General features: G+C 27.5%; 3 protein-coding genes and 1 long non-coding RNA gene across 4 annotated transcripts; 3 read left to right on the forward strand and 1 right to left on the reverse strand.

Moving 5' to 3' along the window:
* Positions 1-2,974: 2,974 nt before the first annotated feature.
* On the forward strand, positions 2,975-4,445 carry LOC124932178 (embryo-specific protein ATS3B-like). Its single transcript, XM_047472794.1, has 3 exons — positions 2,975-3,266; positions 3,816-3,944; positions 4,030-4,445. Exons 1-3 carry the CDS (start codon positions 3,093-3,095, stop codon positions 4,378-4,380), a joined length of 654 nt encoding a protein of 217 aa, XP_047328750.1. The 5' UTR covers positions 2,975-3,092; the 3' UTR covers positions 4,381-4,445.
* A 1,952-nt stretch (positions 4,446-6,397) lies between these two features.
* On the forward strand, positions 6,398-6,880 carry LOC124932693 (polcalcin Che a 3). Its single transcript, XM_047473361.1, has one exon. It carries the CDS (start codon positions 6,438-6,440, stop codon positions 6,696-6,698), a length of 261 nt encoding a protein of 86 aa, XP_047329317.1. The 5' UTR covers positions 6,398-6,437; the 3' UTR covers positions 6,699-6,880.
* A 1,481-nt stretch (positions 6,881-8,361) lies between these two features.
* On the reverse strand, positions 8,362-10,903 carry LOC124930877 (probable serine/threonine-protein kinase PBL7). The gene is made up of 6 exons (XM_047471246.1): positions 10,136-10,903; positions 9,778-10,035; positions 9,518-9,696; positions 9,352-9,431; positions 9,125-9,272; positions 8,362-8,917 (listed from the first exon to the last, which is right to left on the reverse strand). The coding sequence occupies exons 1-6, from the start codon at positions 10,692-10,694 to the stop codon at positions 8,579-8,581; spliced, it is 1,563 nt and encodes a 520-aa protein (XP_047327202.1). The 5' UTR covers positions 10,695-10,903; the 3' UTR covers positions 8,362-8,578.
* Positions 10,904-20,289: 9,386 nt separating this feature from the next.
* Positions 20,290-20,721, forward strand: LOC124928663. Its single transcript, XR_007098571.1, has 3 exons — positions 20,290-20,358; positions 20,452-20,517; positions 20,604-20,721. It is a non-coding gene; the product is annotated as an uncharacterized LOC124928663 (long non-coding RNA).
* The last annotated feature ends 340 nt before the right edge of the window (positions 20,722-21,061 follow it).

Here is a 21,061-nt window from a genome sequence, read left to right on the forward strand (position 1 = left end):
TTTTGAAGATTCGCGAAAGGCGTGGCTTGTGATTTCAGTTATCTGTATACGCGTTATTTTTATTGAAGACGCGTTTGATTGTGACTGGAGTAGTAGGCCTTTTTTATGTTGGGCTTTTGCCCAATTATTCATTATTATATTCAATTCTTTTTTTTTTTTGTTTGTTACTAAATTATATTTTAATAATTCACCTTTTGCTTTATCAATTTATTTTCAAAAACAATTTGCACATTTTTTTTTAATTTAATTATAATCTAAAATCATTTCATCCATTCAATTATCACATTAAACAAAATATTAAAATATTTTTTATTTTATTATTATATAATAATATAAAATTTTTATAAAAAAATTACTTACTCAAAAGTATTACCCACTCAATATATTTTAAATATACCTAAATTTATTAAAATAACTCAATCAATCAAGCTATTGTTTTTATATTATATATATTTAACTTTAAGATTTCTTGGTATTAAAGCAACCTTGAATATATTAGAGCCGAGGCTTTCACTCTAAGAAAAAGTTTTGGATAAAAGTTGAAAATTATTTTTTCTCTGGGGGTTCTTCCGATATTTTTTTTTGAATAGAATGTCTCGTTTTTTTTTTTTACTTAAATTTGAGTTTTTTTTTTTTTTTTTGGATACAGCATTTTATTCAATGAATTTTACGTTCCGAATTTTTATAATTCGAAAAATATTTACAGTGGTGGATAAATAGATCATTTTTTGTTCATACCCTTTGATTATCTTGATGATCTTTTCTAGAGTCCGCATTCACCTTATTTTTAGCAGAAAAAAAAATAAAATTACCGGAATTGAAGTGATTTAATTATCACTTAGTATAACATTTTTTGGTGTTGATTATCCCCATCGATTACAAACAAGTTTCAATGTTGTTCAAAATATTTATTAAATTAATTTTGACATCGTTTGATTAGTTTATTTGGCTTGTTTTACCACATCACTCATTATTATAAATTTTTTAAATTATCTTAAAATATTTATAAAATTGTTTTTTTTTATAATTTTAATTATTACAAATATATTATATTATTTAACATCTAAATTAAATTCTTATTAGTTAATTGATTTTGTTAACATTATTTTATAATATTAATAATTTTTTTATAATTTATATTTTTGTCAATCCAAACAGTATTTTTTTTCTTTCTAAGAATTCTGCTCTTATATTTTCATAAAAATGTTAAAGTTTTAACTTTAATATATTGTTTCTTTCATTTTTTAATAAATATAATTTTACCTTATGAATAAAATGTATCTTAATATTTTTTTAGAATTCATACATGGTTTCATTTTAGTTTTTGAGTTCTTATATTAAATTAAATAGATGATTATGCATTATATTTTAATAGTTAAATTTATAATAGTGAATAATTGAATATCCTGTAAAAGTCTAAGAGTCAATTTTGAATTCTGTTCTAGAACTGAAGATATTTATTAGAGGTGGACGAATTAAGCCTTTACACGAACTAGGCGTGATTTTAGAACACACGTTTTCTCTTCAATTTTATAAAAGAATATTTTTGTCATTCAAGCAAAGAATCAATTATTACTCACTTTCGGCATATTATATATATATATATATATTATATATATAAATTTTAATCAAGACTTGAATAGGTGGCGTTAGTTCTATTATATACGGATTCTTATTTTTATTTTTATAATAATATATTATTAAAAACTGATATAATTATATATATATATATATATATTATAATTATATGTTGGAGAATTTTAATCAAAAGAGAATTTGATGTTTGACTAAAGAAAAAGAAGAAGATTTTGATATGTAACATTTTTTTTTTTAAGATTTCGATTCACACAATCTTTCTATAATAAATATGCTTTATTTTTTAAGGGATCATCTATGTTTAATTTTTTTAATTCAGACTTAAATAAAGGAAATCAACTGGAAGTCTGGAACTCATAAATTAACCCTAACTTGGGGGTTGAGATCAGCTGTTTTCTAACACGTCAACATGTACCATTATAATAATAAAACGAAACAACATCATTTTATTTGGAAAAAATAATTAAAACTGAACTTAATTCTAAGTAATTGATTCTAGATACATGTTCGGATCACATGCTAGGAAACATCTAATAATCTCCCCTACTTTACATTTTAACTCTAAAGTTCAATTAACTTACGTCTTAAATAAAAACATATTTCATAAAATGAATAATAATAAGAACATTTTAAATAAAAGTAAAATCATTACTGTAATATGTATTATTTCAAAAACTGAAAACTAATAATAATAATTAATTTATTTTTTTTAATAGATTGAGAAAAATAAATTAAAAATGTTTATCCCAAAACATGTAAAGCATATAAAAAAAAAAAAATGCAGATTGAAATATTATTTTGAGAAATGATAAACTCAACGAAAAATTCAGCGAAAGAGAGTCTACGAATTCGATGCCACGTTGTCTCCACATCCCGAAACGCACAGTTTAGGTTTCGGGTTCCGAAATGACTGTTTGGGACATTTTTATTTTCTCTCTCTTACCCACGTGCGTTTCGGAACTCGAAATGAGCGTTTCAGACATTTTTAATTTTTTCTCTACTATCCACGTGCATTTCAGAACATTTTAAAAATTTTTCTCTTATACTCAAATGGCATGCCAAGTCGATTTGTGGACTTACTTTCTCTAAAATTTTGGTTGAGTTTATCATTTTTCTATTATAAGCATTTGTTCTATAGTTCGATTTCATTTAAAACGTTTTAAACCAATAGCCTATTTTTTTATTTTATTAGACACATTTTTTTTATTACTTTAATTATTTAGTTTATTAATACTATTAAAAAAAAGTCTTTGTTTATAAAAATAAGTTTGAGTGTGAATTTAAATATATGAATAAATTAAGTTTCGTTTGATGCTCTTAATTAATTAATTAATAAATAGCTTTGTACATAGGCTCATAAATGAGAGAGACGTGTGCAAATCTCCACTCCATTTCTTCTTCTTCCCCATCATCAAGAACCGACGGTTAAGGCGCTGTGGCTACTCATCATCAATCTTCGCGATCTGTTTTCTCTGATCAAATTTCAGGCGACGGCGATGAGGAATCTAACTAATTGCCTCTTCTTCTTCTTCTTCCATTCTCTGCTCGGGCTATTACTGTTGACGATCCTCTCTTCCGTAGACGCCAATTCAATCAGCCTCAAACCTCAGGAATCTGCGTATGCATCCCCTTTCTCCATTATTACCGCCACTACTACGTCTCACTCTCAGGTAATTTAAACCCTAGAACTCTGATTTTCATCTATTTTCCGTCGATATCAGAATTCATTATTGCTAAAAAGTAAGGTTGTACATCGATTTTCAGTGTTTGTTACTTGTTACTCGATTTTTTTTTCCATGAATTTTGTCATTACGTTCGATTTCGATCTTCTTCTTATTATGCTGGATTTCTTCTTATTATGCTGGATGTTGAATAACTCCGTTGGTTAATTAGTCAAAGTAAGTAAACGGAGGGGAGGAGGAGAATGGTGTACTTTTGGTAAATGACAATAATGTCCTTGTGTGAACTTCAGTATTATTTAGATATTTCTCAAATGTGTAATTCAGGTCTGTTGTTGCATTTGCTGAAACTTTGTGTAATTTATTTTTTATTATTGTTTTGACACTATTCTCATTTATATAATATCGTATTGAATTTAAAAAAAATAAAATTTGGTAGGTTGGTGAATAATTTGAAGTGTATTAGTGCCTCTGTTCAATGGCTATGTGACAACTTCCTTTTATTAAGGTTATTGAGTGTGAATTTTGATATGTAACTAGCTCAATCAAACTATTGCTGCTGTTGCTGCAAGTTGTTCATACACGGTTACTATAACGACAAGCTGCTCGTCTCCCAAATACACCCGTGACCAAATCAGTCTCTCGATGGGCGATTCCTTTGGAAACCAGGTCAATTATCTCTTTATTAAAACAAATATCTTGTCCTAAATTATTGTACGATGGTGTTGTTCTTTATATTCCATTCCATTTGCAGGTAAATGCACCGCGAATAGACGACCCATCAAGTGGCGCATTCGAGCGGTGCTCGGTTGATACATACGATATATCAGGGCCATGTTTGTACGAGGTGTGTTATTTGTATCTATATCGGAGTGGTTACGATGGTTGGATGCCTGAATCAGTTCAGGTCGATAGTTATTATACTGGCACTTCCACATTCTTTTATGACACTTACATTCCGGCCCAAATTTGGTATGGTTTCAATTATTGCCAGAATCCTCGACCTTCAGGGTCCTCATCGATGTTTGTTGCTTCTAAGTCATTGCCCATACTCGTATTTATGGCGTTTTTATTAGTAGCTATTTTCAATATCGAAGCTGCTTAATTTGTAAGGTTTGATTTTTACACTTTATATGTACACTATTTATTATTAGAATCATCCATCACTATTCTATTTTAGTCAGTTTGTTATCACAGCAATACCAATTCACTCAAGTTCTATTAGGGGTTTGTAATTTGAAGGGTTGAATTAAAAAAAATGTTTTAAATATTTTAAATATTAGAAAAAATTAAAAAAAAAACATAGATGTTAAAATTAAAATTTAACTTAAATGGTTAAATTCTCATTATTTTAAATTAATGATAATATGATTTTAGAAATATATAAATATTTTTGATTTTACATTAAAAAATATTATTTATTCAAATAAATAAATAATTATAATTAATTTTATAATATTATTTATTTAATTTTAATACATATATTTTTTAAAATGATTAAGGTATAAAATACTTATTTATATATAAATAATAATAATAAATAAATAATATTTTTAAATTAAAATATTTTAATTTCATGTAAAACTTGAATTTAGGAGTTTATAATTAAACAAATCTCTCAATGAATTGTTCATATAGAAAGAATAATTTTGATAGTTTGTTTCCGAAAATTGATATCTAAATGTAATATGATAGTTGGGCCGGGTCAGAACAGTCCACTCCGATTATATTTCATAGTCCCGTACTACTAATAATGTTTTACTTAAATTTCAATACCCAATAATATAAAATAATATACAAGATAATAAAACTACCTTTTTTTTATTTATTTAAGTTTTTTTATTTGACATATCAACCCGCACTTCTAAACAGGGACAAGAGAACTGATCAAAATCGAATTGGATTTCCAAAATATTTAAGTTTTTGTTTTGTAACGATGGTATTTAGGTTGCCTTGTTTGGAACATTAAAAACACACATATATATATATATATTATAAATTATTAAAAAAAAATTAATTAATTATAAAGATTTATAATAACTAGAATTGATTAAATGGTATGACCAAATAATTAAGCAGGCAAAAAGGTCACACTCCTTTTTCAATCACCCTTCCAAAATATAAAAAAAAATATATTTAAGTTGAGTTAAGGTATCTGACCTCAAGACTACAATTAGTAATAACCTAACAGTAAAACCAAGGCCTTATTTTAATGGTTTTTTTTTTGAAAAAAATTAGAGAGCGAAAAAATAATTATTGTTAATGATTTTGAGTAGATAATGATTATTTTTAGTAAATAAATTTAAATTGTATTAATATATATAAATAAAATAAAAAATAATAATTTAAAATAAAAATATTTTAGTATTTTGGTTAATGAAATGAATGATGTGATAGTTGAGAAGTGATTGATTGAAAAATTAATTTTGTATAAATTATTTAAAAAAACTAAAGAGAACCAAGAATTGTGTGTATATTGGCACCACAAATTGTTGAATCCCAAAACAAAAAACGTACCAAATCTAGTTTTTCAAAGAATAAAAAGGTTCCAAAATGTCTATTTTTACCAACAAAATATGTGTAGCCTTAAACAATAATAATAATAATAAAACTTACCCAAAAGTCTAGTCTAGATGTAACCCCAAGTATTTTTCTTCTGCTGCTTCAAAGATCTTTGCACCTAACTTTCTCAAAAGAAAGTGTATGAAAATTCCTTCAATTTTAAATATAAGCGGTTCAACTAACTTGATAAACTATATATTCATAAGAATGACATTTTCCGGTCTCATTAATATAACACTATATATAGAAGACTATATTCTGTTGACGTTTCAACTAATGATATAGCTCATGATATATACTAACAAATATTATTAAATTAAAAAGTAATTAAAACAATTTATTTAATATTAATTGGCAATATGACAGTTGTGAAAATAATAGCCACAGCTTGAACTTGTACCTAAAAATGAACATTTGTTAAGCAACCTGATAAATATAACTCCTAAACTCTAGGACAACCAATCATATTATCTATATAAAGAAATAAACCTTATATACATTCAATCTCCTAATTAATTTGTTTTACAAACCAAATTATAAACGATCGATAGCTTAAACTATACATTTCTCATTTAATCGAAATCTAATTGACCCGAAGAAATGGCCTCAAGTGACACTCCCGAAGATAAGGCCGACAGGGAGCGAATCTTCAATCATTTTGACGCAAACGGAGATGGGATGATCTCTTCGGTTGAGCTTGGGGATGCTTTGAAAACCCTAGGATCGGTTACGCCAGACGAAGTCAAGCGCATGATGGCTGAAATTGATACCAACGGAGATGGCTACATTTCTTACGAAGAATTCACTAGTTTTGCTCAAGAAAATCGAGGTCTAATTAAGGACGTGGCCAAGATCTTTTGAGTAATTTATTTAATTATTGTTGTTAATTTTAAAATTGGATGCATGATGATTACATCATATTCTTGCATGCGGTGTTGTAGAGAGTTCTGAATTGTATTTTCCATATTGACATATGAATTATGGTTGCCTTGTCCCATTTTGTTGATTGGGACTTTCTAATTTATAGATTATTATTTTTATTATATATTAATTAGGTCAAACCACATCCATTAATACAATAATGTACTGTTTATCATGAATCAAAGTTCGATTAGGACATTTAATCTATATTAAATATTTAATGAATTTTTGTTTCACCCAAATTATAATCAAACTCAAAATAAGTGTTGTGAATAAATTAAAGATGCTAGATCGCGTCCATCTTTTATATAAAAATATATAATTATTATTTGGAGTCCGATTTTTACAATCATAAATTTTACTTAAATTATTTAAATCGCTATTTTAATTTACTTCTCAATATGTAATTTTTGCTTACCTAATTGGTATTTTTTCAATTTGTCTTGTAATCAAATTTGGTCATGAATGATCTCACAAGAGGATAAAATTACTTTTGAAGATAGGAGTCTCACATAAAAGTGACAAATGGTTTCCAATATTAATTTCTATTTTTTTATAATAAATTTTTAAACGGTAACCGTTTTACTGGTCAATGTTTAGTTTGATTTGAATTTCTCCTTACTATTATAATTTTTATTTCATAGTGGTTCATTTGAACATATTAGTTAAGTTTAATGAGTGAATTGAATAATCAAATTCCGGATTTAGTTGCAATTTGAATGTCATTATCAAGCCGATTGGATTTATAAACTATTTAATAAGAAAATAAAAGTTATTCCAAAGTTGTGTTTGGAAGTGTTCTTTGAAACTTTAAACTCTTATTTAAAAATATAAATATAGAAAGGATAAGTGTGGTTGGTTCATCAAGAATTCTTATAGATATGTGGGATGCAATATTTGGTGATATTTATGCCACGTTAAAGGTTTACCGGGAGCATTCAATTTTTGATAGTAGATAATGGAAGTTTGATTAAATTTTAGTACGCCATTTAATGTAGTGATAAATGTTTGGCGAAGGTTTCTCCGATCGATCAAAAATATGTTTGACATTCGGTTTAATGATTTTTGTTAACCTTATCATATATATAAGAAAACTGAATAGTAATGATAGACATGATTATCTCCTCTCTATTTTTTCTCGAGGTTTTATGGTGTTTTAATAAAATATAAATTTAATTTTAATAGCATAAGAGATTTATTAATAATTAAAATTATAACAAAATGATTCTTACATAATAATCTTGTAAATAGGTCTTAGATGGAAAGTTATGCCAAAAACATTAAGACAAAAATATAATGGGAATTAGGTGAACGAATTAACCACTACAAGCAAGTCTACAAAGACCTTAATTTTCTTTTCGAATACGTCTAGGTTTAGTTTTTATTTTTCAAGAGGACAATGTTGCAATATATTTGGATAAAACTCAGGATAATCAGTATTGATGTAATGGTAACATAACCTCTATTTTATAGCGTTTTTAAGTAGTAATCGAACATTTAGTTTTTACTCTATTAAACTCTTTTCTAAACGAAAAGAAACGAGCATAAACATGAATTAGAAGTAAAAATGCTTCAAACATGCAAAAAAAAATCTTAAACTCAATGAAAATTTCAAACCAAACAAATATATTTATAATGAAAAATCTCTCTTTTTTCCTCAATATATCAGAAAGCAAGGACAGGAGAAGGAAATTATCAACATAAACTTGTTCTACAGAGACTGTTTTCCAATCTATATACAAACACAATCATCTTCAGTCAGCCTCTCTTATGAAAAAATCTATAAAAAAAATTGAGAATTTATTGTAACATCATCATAATCACCGACAATAAAGATTATCGTCATCTTCAAGATCAGAAACGCCAAGCATCGCCAATGCAAAATGACTCGACATTCCTCCGCCCCCACCATTCCTTTGATTATGAGATTGAGAATAACAGTTGTTATCAACATAATCACTAAACTTGTTATTATTTTCCTCTCCTGATCTTAATATTCTTATCACACCATCAATAGAAGGCCTCTGAGATTCTTCGCTATTTATGCAAACAGCCGCTGCCTGAACCATCTTCGCTACTTGGATCATGCTCTTTCGCGTCAATCTCAGCCTTGAATCATACAGCTTCTCCGCAGATCCTTTCTCCAACATTGACTTAGCCTACACCAACATTAAAACAAAAATCATTTGTTGTTGTTTGTGAGAATTAAGGATAACAGTTATGGAAATTCTTAATGTCCTTCCCCTTACAAGAGAATGACTGAATTTTACCCACCAAAATTAGTCGGACCTTTTCTCAACCACTTCACAACAAGTTTAGGATTTTTAATAAATTAACAAATTTGTGAAGACAATTTGAAAGCTTACCCACGCAACTAAATTCTCCTCTCCTGTTCCCCTTCTCGACTCTATAGGCTTTCTTCCGCTTATAAGCTCCAATAAGACAACTCCAAAAGCATACACATCTGTTTTATCCGATACTTTCCCATGCTGGAAGTATTCAGGAGCCAGGTAACTGCATTCAATTCAATTCAGTTCAATTCAATTCAATTTAGTGAAACAGAGACTCATATATAGTTAAAAAAAGTATATACCCGAATGTGCCTTTAACCGTTTTGCAAAGGAAAGGTGAGGAAGGGGCATTTGTCCAAGTAGCTAAGCCGAAGTCACAAACCTGGAAAATACCCATAAAGATAAATACAAGATTTGATAACTAAAAGATGAAAATCAGATGAAAGATAAGGTAATAGTTAAGCTTACTTTAGGAATTTTGTTGGATGAAAGGAGGATATTGGAAGGCTTAATATCTCTATGAACGACACATCTTTCATTCCCATTATGTAAGTATCCTATGGCTTCTGCTATTCCAATGGCGATCTTATACCTTGCTGACCATGGAAGTGATGGACGGTTTCTCTTCACCCCTGATCTCTTCTTCTCTACAGAAACAAATTTAACTTCCTCTTATTCATGTTCTTCAAAATTTAGGTGTATAAAAATAGGATTTAGAAATCACATACCGTGTAAGAAATGTTCAAGGCTTCCACCAGAGACATAATTGTAAACCAAAAAGAAACCCTCTTCAGCATCAATGCAGAATCCAAGTAATGGAACGATATTTGAATGATGAAGAGAGCTGGCAATCATAAGCTCTCTGCAAAATGCCTTGGAGGATTCTTTATCTTCCTTGTCTAACCTCTTAATCGCAACAGCATTTCTTAAAATCCCAACTCTGCCTCTAAAAACACAGCTCAAAGCACCTCTGCCCAGCACTCTGCCTACTCATCAATCAATCAATTAGAGAATTGCGAATAAGAATGAAGAACACCATTCAAAAAACTTTACAAAATTAGAGATCTAATGATGAATGTTATTTACCTTTGGAAAAACTGCGAGTGGCTGAGAGGATTTCAGGGAAAGTAAATCTGATCAAAGAACGAGCCACAGGGGAGATGCGTCTCTCCAGAGATTCAATCCTTCTCCATTTCATTTCTTTGGAAAGAGGATCCATCAACCCATTATCCAGATTCAACATTAGAACAGTTGCTGAAGAGGGATTCGAATTCACATTCATGGATTCAAGCTCAACTTGAGAACATAAACTAAACCGAAAAGAAGAATGAACCGATTGTGGGTCTGTACTTGCTAACTCCGGCCCACACCCACCGGATTCCGCTAGCAACCAAGCTTTATTGTGCTCCTCCATCCTCTGGTTGTTTTCATTCTCTTCTTCTTCTCTCTTCTCTATTCCCCGCCCGCCGCCAGGATTGACGAAACAAGATAACCCAAATTCCCAAATCATCTTTTGCAGCAGCGTTCTGAATTTCACCTCATTTTCGTAATCACAGTGCTGATTAGCTACAGGATCAGAAGCAGGAGCAATTTGGTGATTAAGAAGTTCTCTAGATTTAGTACCACTTCTTCGATAACAACCCATTTTGCAGCAGATCTCTATGAATAAGACAGAAACCCAAAAGAGAGAATACAACTTACAAGGGGGAGAAAAGTCCTAGATACTTTGCTTGAAGGAGATGAGAGAATTTCTTAACATATTCTGGAATTTGAAAAAGAAAGATAAATACTTGAAATTTGATTATCCTATTCCATTAATGGAGAGAAGAGAAGAGAAAGGAAAGAGATTCTTGCTGCTCATGCTACAAATGACAGCAGAACCCACTACAAATTTATAAAGCGAGAAATGTAAAATTACCCCTTGAACTTGTTGTAATCAATCAAATAATACCCTGAATATTCATACAACATTCATTAATAATTCTTACAACTATTCAAAATCATTAGGATTATAACGGCTCTTCAAGTGTAAATGTCAAAATAACTCATTTAATTTTAAATATTATATCAATTTTAAGGGATAAAATAGTAATAATATATAAACATATATGAAGGTGAATGAGAAAAAAAAAGAAGAAGATTTCTCCGTACACCCTAAATTTTCTCTAAACATGTAAAATATTGTTACTGTTTTTAACATGCATATTTTTATTTTAAAAATACTTATATTAAATAAAATATCAAGAATTTAAAAACCATCCTTATACAAAAATTATTATTAAAATTTCGAAATGGTTTCACTACGAATGCAATAAACTCGTGTCATACCATGTTTTAAACTCGTGTCATACCATATTTTAACATGAACAATATGTGAACTAAAATAAATTATTAATTTTTTTTGTATTAAAGTCCTATTTTGTGATAATACTTCTAAATTTGTATAAAAAAAAAATCATGAATAGACAGGAAAGTATTTAAATATATAAAAAATATAAAATAGACACGAAATAGAATGTGACTTAACCAATTTCTAGGATAGTATAATTTATGTGGATGAATTATTTTTATTTTATTGATCACAAACATTCGTCACATTTTATGTTAATTGAGTAGATTTGAAATAATACAATAATTAATGTCATAATTTGAACTTAAATGTAATTTATTTTATTTTATATGATTAGAAAATTGATAATTGATGGGTATTAAATTTAGTCAATAAAATAATTTGAATTTATCTAAACGTCTTAATTAACATTTTTAATTACTACCGTTTATTTCCTAGTAAATTAATTTCCTTTTCCAAAATAAAAATAATAGGTGAAAATGCGGATAAACAATTAATATATATATATATATATATATATATTGTTAATTATAATTAAATAGATTAATTTATTATTAAAAATGTTATAAAATAAATTGTTATATACTATTATATTTAAATTAATGAATTTACTGATAAAAAAACTCTTAAATTTACCCAAAAGACTTGTATTTTGCAGAATTTATTTGTATAATACATAATTTAGTAATCTCAAATATTTTAATCAATAAAATATGCTTTAATAATAAGACTATAAATAAATTTAATCAGTAAAGTATACTTTTAATCATATAAATATTTATAATAAATTTTACATTGTTTAATTCATTTTCTTTTCAAAGAATAATTTGCTAACAAATAGAATTACATATATGAAATTAACCAACTTTTATTACTAGCCATTCAAAGTACAGTTGGGTAAAACAATTCCAATAATTTTTTACAAATTATTTAAATATTCAAGTTTTCTTATTTAATAATTTTAGTTAGATCAATTAGAATTTTATACCATTTTCCAAAATAAATTGACAGTTTTTAGTGTATAGGTTAATTCACCCATGGTTTATTTAAGAATTCAAACACAAAAGTCTTGTTTAGAAGAATAAATATTTTAATTTTCAGTAATAAGTAAGCGTAGTGATATGTTCGTGTGAGCTTTTTCAAGTTTTAAAATTAAAATGAGGTAATATCAAAGGTAAAAATATTAAAAAAAAAAAAGAAAAGAAAGAAAGGACAATTAATTTTTTTGTTTAAACCTAATGAAGCAAATGATCATCAAATAATGGGTTTTGGTCAACTCAATTAGATGACCCACGTGGAAGACAAGGATGATTAAGAATGACCTATATTATATGATCATTGCATGTGAAGAGAACTAGAGGTGACAAGTTTGTGGGATTATTTAGTTGGACAATTTATATGGTTTAACTAGATTATAATTGATTTTGATGCCTTAATTGTATGAAATAATTCATAATATTATATATGATTGATTACATGTTAAGATGACATTCATGATTTGGTGACCACCCAACCACCCTCCAAAAAAAACACAAGATAAAATTGTGGACATTAAGAATAGTCTTTTAATTCCTTACCCACAACCACTCTTCTTTCACACCTAAAGTTTGCACCTTTTGCCCTTTTTTGGTCCCTCTTGTCTTTAACCTTGTACTATATTTGTCTTTTGGAATCCTTTCATTCACAAGCCTCCATAACAAGGGTTGTTTAGTTTACTTTGGTTGTGAATTAAAATATATTAAGGGTTGTTTAGTTTACTTTGGTTGTCATTAAAAAATATATTCAAACATTCCAAGTGGGTTCCGAAGACTCTTGGGCTACTCAACACATTCGCTCAAGCAATAACCGAACTTATCTATAATAGTTATCGGTTTTGTCAACAATATTTTGTAATAGGATAAAATAGACGTCGGAGCAAAACAACAAAGTTAATATGATGCATAAACACACATAGAAGGATAACATAAAAACGTATAACAAAACAATGTAAAAATAAATCAAAATGAGATCAACAAAACGAGAGGGCATACAATAAATATATTCACAAAAGGAAATTTCATGAAGGAGTGCAAAAATAACATTCTAAATATTTTTCAAGAGATCTATCAATTGATCACCCAAACATTTTGTCAAAATATATATATTAGCAAGAGATCAATCAATTCTCATATAAATATATATTAGCTTTATAACATGCCTCACCATATGCAATTAATATCCACTTAGAAAGGGTATTTTGTTTGTCTTTTTTATGAATTTAGTTGCTTCTACATTTGTTTATATGAATTTTGTTGCTTCTACAAATTATTAACTTTTTTTAAAACCAAAAATAACTTTTTTGGGAGAAGCTAACTCCAGCCACACATACTTCAATTTAGTTAGCTAGATAGAGTTTTTAAATGGGGTTATATATAATAAGTATGGTGATGGGTTATGGTCTTTATAATGGAGTGAGGGAATATGATTCTTAATGTTAATAGCAAGCATGTCTGTTAGAAAGCCTTACAAGTAACATACATATTTTTTCTTACCTACAAAATCTTATTTTTCAATGAAATCACATGAGCTTGTTTGAGATTTTTTTTTTAGGTTTTGTAAAATAAAAAGACGACTAATTTGTTGAATAAAAATGTAAGTTCTTTGAGTTTGTAATTAGTTGAATTATTAAAATGTTCTTTTATATTTAAAATATATATTTAATAAAAATAAAATAGAAATCATTTAGTATTTTAACTGATAAAATAATGTGATAAAAAAATATTATACAAAATTCAAAAAAATCAAAAAAATATATATAAAAAAAAACAAATCATATGATGTCGACAAAAATTAAACATTTATAATTTGTTAGGTTGCGTTCCATTTAAATTTGTCGTGTTTCGTTTATATATATTAAAAAGTTGAAATCGAACTTTAAACTTTGTTCTCTTACCCATCTCGATTTTTTATATTAATTTAAAATGTTATGACATTATTTTTCTTAAATTTTAACTTAAAATATTTTTAGTAAAAATTAATAACTTAGATTTTTTTACTTGAGTTACCTACTATAGTGAATTAATATTTTCATTTTATATTTCTAAAACAATAATGGCCATTGAAATCAACTATGAGTTTATTAAATACAAAATTGTATTGTAGTGTGGTGTGATCTACCTACAACACAATAATAAGTTGAATAGATATGGATGATGAAAAGCAAGGAAAATATTGCATGGAGGCCCCATTAAATTCTATCTTTAATAATGAAATTAACTAAATTTTGTTAAACTATAAATGTTTCTTAATTTGTTATGTTATATTTTCCACAACATTTAATGTGGTAGTTGTTGAACCACTTGTGTAGGCCTTCATACTTTGTAGGAAAGAAACACTCTCATTTCATGGACCTTCATTGGTCTTTTAATTTTATTTCTTTCTCAAAAGCCAATTTTTGTACTTCAAATGTCTTAGGTATATAAAAATAAAAAATTGTCCAAATTTAGGGTAATTGGTTTGAATCATAATCAATCACTCAATAATATCAAATGTATTTTATGATAGATATATATAGTAGATCAATGCTTTAACTATGAAGAGCATGTTTTAAAAAAACTAAGGTAGTTAAAACATCAAATTATCCCTTCTAACACCTTTCATTATTTTTAAACTAAGGTAGTTAAAACATCGAATTACCTAATTTATTTATTTATTTTTGATTAATTTCACTTTTAAAAGGCTAATAAGTCAAACTTAGATAAATTTTTATGATTTTAAATTTATGATCTTAATAGTTTATAAGTCTATAAATTATTTTAATTATATGATTTTACAATAAACTGAATTTATATTTACAAATTCAAATATAAGTTATTACATATCCAACTAAATTCAAATATAAGTTATTACATATCCAACTAAATAAATTTATGGAACTTTTTATTTTATTAGTATTAATTGTTTTTTAAAATTAATTTTATATTTAATTGTATATACAAATAATAATTAATATTATCTTATAATTTGAAGCTCATGAGTTACAAATATTTTCATTTTTTTTTCTCTTAAACCTTCTATACTGGAATGCTTAATTGTCATTAGTTTGGTCAGTCACTCAGTTGATCAGCGTTCTCTTTGGGCCTTTGTCCTTGTTCTTTTCTGCATTTGTCAGTCTTTGGTATTTTGGGCTTTTCGGCCCGTATACTATTTTCCCTCTCATTTTGCTTCACTTTTTCTCTTAGCTTTATATTTATTTTTATTTATTTTTTACGGTGCGTCTTTAATCTTTTATAATGATAATTTATTAATATATATTATTAATATTATTATGCAGAATCCATTAGTTTTTATTTATTTTTTTGCTCAGCAGAATCCATTAATCAAAAAATGGTTATACGGTCACTTCTTTCTTGTGAAAAAACAATATAGTATCTCCAGAGTCCAGACAATGTAGTTAAACAACTAGGATGAGCCCATTTACAAAATCAAATATATATATATATTGAAATTGGGATATGCCTTATAAGCCAATAAAAGTTACAAAAATGTAATAGGAATTGAATAAAACTAGCCAGAATATAAGTTGATTAAAAGAAGTTTATTTTGGCTACTTTCCATAAATAGAAATAGCATTTATTAAATAATTTGGTTGTTACAAATCTAAAACAAATTAGCCAATGTTTACCCTTCCACAAACTAGTATATATATATATATATATATATATATATATATATATATATATAAATAAAATAGTGGTTCCTAAAAGATTAAATATTACAAATTTAATTTTCACTTAAAACATCTTAAATAATTTAAGTGTATGTTTAATATTAAAAAAATAAATAAATTAATAATTAGTCAACTATATAATATAACTTTGACTATATATATAGTTATCAAAGTCATATTATATAGTTGACTAATTATTAATTATTTTTTTTTTAATACATACACTTCAACTTAAGACGTTTTAAATGAGAATCAAACTCGTGATATTTTATCTTTTAGGAACCACTATTATCATTTAAGGTACCTTTAATAATGAAAGTTTAAAAATTATTTTAATAATAAGAATTTATTTAAAAAGAATATTAGTTAGATATTATTAATTAATTATATATATATAATTTAGAAATAAAAAAATAACACTAAAAACAATTATAGTTACAAAATCATTAATTATAATAATTTATTTTAAAAAAAATTATACATATAAATTTACTTTATTACTGTAAAATCGTAAAATTCTAACTAATTTATAAAATTGAAATAATTTATAAACTTATAAAATCGAAATCATAACTTTAAAATTATAAAATTTTTAATACATAGATTAAGAATTTATGTAAACCAAATTTGCTAATCTTATTTATAAGTTAGCATATGACCATGGTGAGAAACATAATTCATTGTGTTTGGACAATTTTTTATTAATTAATATATTTTAATTATATATATATTAACAAATTTAATAATATTTGTTTCTTCAAATTCAATTCTATTTATCCATTTTCGATCTGTTTATAATAAGAAGGCCCGTAATAGAGAAGAATGCATGTAGGGGCTCACCAGGGGCTTTAGCCCACCCCTTTGAGAATTTTTGTTTTTAATGTAAATATTTACTCTAATTCGATTTTTTCCATTAAATTTCTATTCTCTAATTATTTTCATCTAATCTTATGTTACTTATTTTTCTAATCTTCAAAGAGGTAATATCTCATCTTCAATTTTTTTTTCCAAATTCTTCCTTAATTTTAAACTTCTTAATTAATATAATCTTCAATTTTATTATTTATATGATGTTCAGAACTGATTTTACAATGTAGGTTAGATTGAATGTATAATCCCTTGAGAATTTATAATTTTAACATTACTTAGTTTTTTCTTTGTCTATTTTTTCTTAATTTCACTTCAGTTGTTCTATAAAATACTCACTTTCACTTTAATAGTTAAGTTTATCTTAAAATTCAATATAAACCTATATAGTATGAGAATTGAACATTTAATTATTTGTCCAAATAACATAATATAACAAATATATCTAAAAAAAAAGTAAAACATTAGTTTGCTCTCCAAAGGCATTAATATTAAAAGAGAAATCGTCAAATTAGTCAAAATCATTCCACTCAAAAACTAATTTAGTTAAAGTTTTTCAATTTTCTCTTACAATTGAAGTTCTTAATGATCATTCTCCAAATGAAAGACAATGTAACGCTGAAGTTCGAGATTACATTAAAATTCAAGATCACTTCAACTCTAATTTTTAGATCGTGATTGCTCGTAATATTATAGATTGTGAGGGTGGTAACATATATACAAGTTCCTTTTATTATTATGTTTTGTTTTCATATAATGTGGTGAATTTGTTTAATATTTATTTGAAAACAAACAAACATAGGAGGTTGCTAGTCCTAGCTTGAATTTATGATCAGTTTGGTTTAAGAAACGACGGCTAATTAATTACCGGGGCCCCTCCCCCTCTCTATCTGTCGACTCTTGACTTAAATTATAAGAGAAAAAGTAGAAAAATCGAATACTAGCTAGCTAGCGTGGGCTACTTGTATTAATGTATTATTGGAAGGTATCCCATTTGAAAACCCTAGTTATTTAAGGACGTCCTCTAAATGTTTTCCATCATCAATCCATATATTGTCAAATAAAACGGCCTGCAGCTTATCCATCCATATCCTATATAAAATGTGAGATAGAATTCTCTTCTCATTATAAAAATAAAAAATAAAAAAGACAGAATTGAGTGACAGAGAGAGGGATCCATGCACGTGCACATGAGCTTTGGAAGAAGGGAGGAAGTTCCCTCTTTACCATTAATTACATGAACTACTTTACAAATAATATTAATATTAATATTAATAATAATAATATTATGTGTTTTGTGTTTTTTGTTGGAATCTTAAGACGTGGGAGGGCTAGCGAGAGATCCGCCGATGCTTTTGCTGCACCCTCAAACTTCCCTTCCCTTGCCAGCTAAACCCTAATTCCCATGCTAATAACAAACCCTTGTTTCCTTTTTCTTTTATTAAAAAAAAAAAAACACAATTTTTGTTACAAGTTTTATTTAATAAAAACCAAAATGATCTAGTAAAAAACGGGTTGTTAGTGAAGTTTTCATACGTTTAATTGTTCAAATTACAAAGATTAATCGCAATTACAAGGTATTTGGCTAATCAAACTAGGTCCAATTAAGTATAAAGAATATCTTATCATCATTCCATTTATTAGCTAGAGGTTTTCTTTTTCTTGTTCCCCATGACTATTAACTACCCTCACATTCAATAACCATTTCTTTACTATTATTTCATGTTCACTTCCATGTGACTTTACCCCTTATATCTCAATTTTAAATATATTTCACAACCATATATAAATACATCTTTTTTGCATTAGCCCTACCTACTTCCAAAACCTAAAGTCTTCCTCAAACAGCTTCAATTAATTTTCATCACTCTTTCTCTCTAGTTCAACTACCAAGTATGTCTCTTCTTTCCAAGGAAAGGAAACACGCCCTTCAAGAGGCCGTTGTCGATAGCACAACCGCGCCATCTTCGGGGAATCTAATCAACCATGATCAATCTCAAGATCTCCATAACTATAATTCTTCGAATTCGGTTATAAGTTTTGAATCTGGTCACAATAACAACTTCTTGCACAACGTTAATCAAGGATCGGTTAGCGTAGGAGGAGGAGGATCTTATCTTAGGTTCGATCATCATCAACAACAACAACAGATATCTCCAACCTCAAACGGCTATGATGACTACCCGTTTTGGGAGGACAATACTAGCTTGATTAATGAAAGTTATCCACATTATCAGAAGAGTAATGGAAACAATGGTAAAGCAAAAAGGAGCCTCTCGAGGGATTTCAACTATGATCAAATATCGGGAAGCAGCATGAACAATAACAACAATAATACAATTCAACAAACCGTTGTTGAGAAAGATCAACAATTCGGATGGCCAAGCTCGTCGTCGCAATCATCTTCTGAAGTCGATATGGTGGCTATTGAAGCCATTCACGATGTGCTTGCAACTCAACAATCTCCAGTCGCTGGGGCTGGCACCGGCACATCCCTCAAACGTCGGCTTTTGGTACTATTTTCTTTTGTTAATTTTTAAAATTAGTTATTCAAATTTCACCAAAAGTACTACTATGGGTAAAATCCCCCAATAAAATTTGGTTAGGACATGGTTATGACATGAGTAGTTTAGATAGTTACAAACTATTTAGTAAAAAAAAAAGTAACTCAAAATATGAATTAAATCAACCAAGAAGAAGCAAGAACCACTATTCAATGTTTTGAGCTAGGTTTTTATATTTTGAATGTTCCAATCTTTATACTTTGTTCTTGTTAATTTATTCCATTTATTTTGTTGGACTCGAGGAATTGTGTTATGATATTTTTTAATATTTTTTTTTGAGTAAACCGAGATCTACCTAGATATTAATGCCCTATTTTTCGATCTTATTTCAACCCACTATAAATTTTATAAAACTATCTTTTTACCTTTAACTTTCTTACCTATTATATATGGACCTTCCAATCTTGTCAGAATTTTCTTTTTGTTAATTTAAATGTATTAAAGTAATTATAGATAAGCATATATATATAGTTAATTTATAATTTAATTTCATATGTAGGGAGATAACACACAAGCTATCAAGAAGCAATGCAATGATAGTGGTAATGGTGGATCAGTGCTCATTAACTCTAAGTCTAAGACAAAATCAACAGCAAATCCATCTCTATCCAAGGATCCTCAAAGCATTGCAGCCAAGGTAAAAAATTATTTCTTACCAAATATTTTAAAAATTGATACAATATTAATAGTTTTCATTAAAACTACACTCGTGCATGTGTCCTCATGTCTTATTTGGTTTTCTTATTACTTATAGAACCGACGAGAACGAATTAGCGAGAGGCTAAAAATTCTGCAGGAAATGGTTCCAAACGGCTCAAAGGTGAAACAAGTATATTTAATTTGTTAATTAAATAATTAGGTGTTCAACTAATAATAATAAGTACTAAGCATGGTAAGGAAATTGGTGTTGCAGGTTGATCTTGTGACCATGTTAGAAAAAGCTATTAGTTATGTCAAGTTTCTCCAGCTTCAAGTGAAGGTCTGAATTACAAATTGTTCCCTCATTTAAATATAATTAATTATGTTTCAAATGATAAATTAAATGTATGATTAATTAATTTGTAGGTTTTGGCTACCGATGAATTTTGGCCAACCGCGGGAGGGAAAGCGCCGAACCTTTCGCAAGTGAGGGAAGCCATAGATGCCATTCTCGCATCCCACAGAGACAGAAATTCTAGTTCCAAGTGACCATTAATTTAGCTTACCATGAATCCATGATCAATGTGGACATGAGGAGAAGAAGAAGAATAAAAACTTAGCATATAAAATATTATCCTTTTCTTTTTCCAAGTTGTGAACTTAATTAATTAACTTGTCATAGCATTATAATAATGATCGAAGCTTTCATTAATTAATTAGATTATTATGAAGAAGAGAGGGGCTAGCTGGTTTTGTTCTATGTCAACGATCGATATCGTACTTGTTGATGTCATACATTAACTATAATTAATTTCAGGTATTTAATTTTAAATAAAGTATACTTTTTTGGCTTATTTATGTACATTTTTTATTTTATTTATTTA

This window comes from Impatiens glandulifera, chromosome 3 (genome assembly GCF_907164915.1).
Source record: "Impatiens glandulifera chromosome 3, dImpGla2.1, whole genome shotgun sequence".
NCBI lineage: Eukaryota > Viridiplantae > Streptophyta > Magnoliopsida > Ericales > Balsaminaceae > Impatiens > Impatiens glandulifera.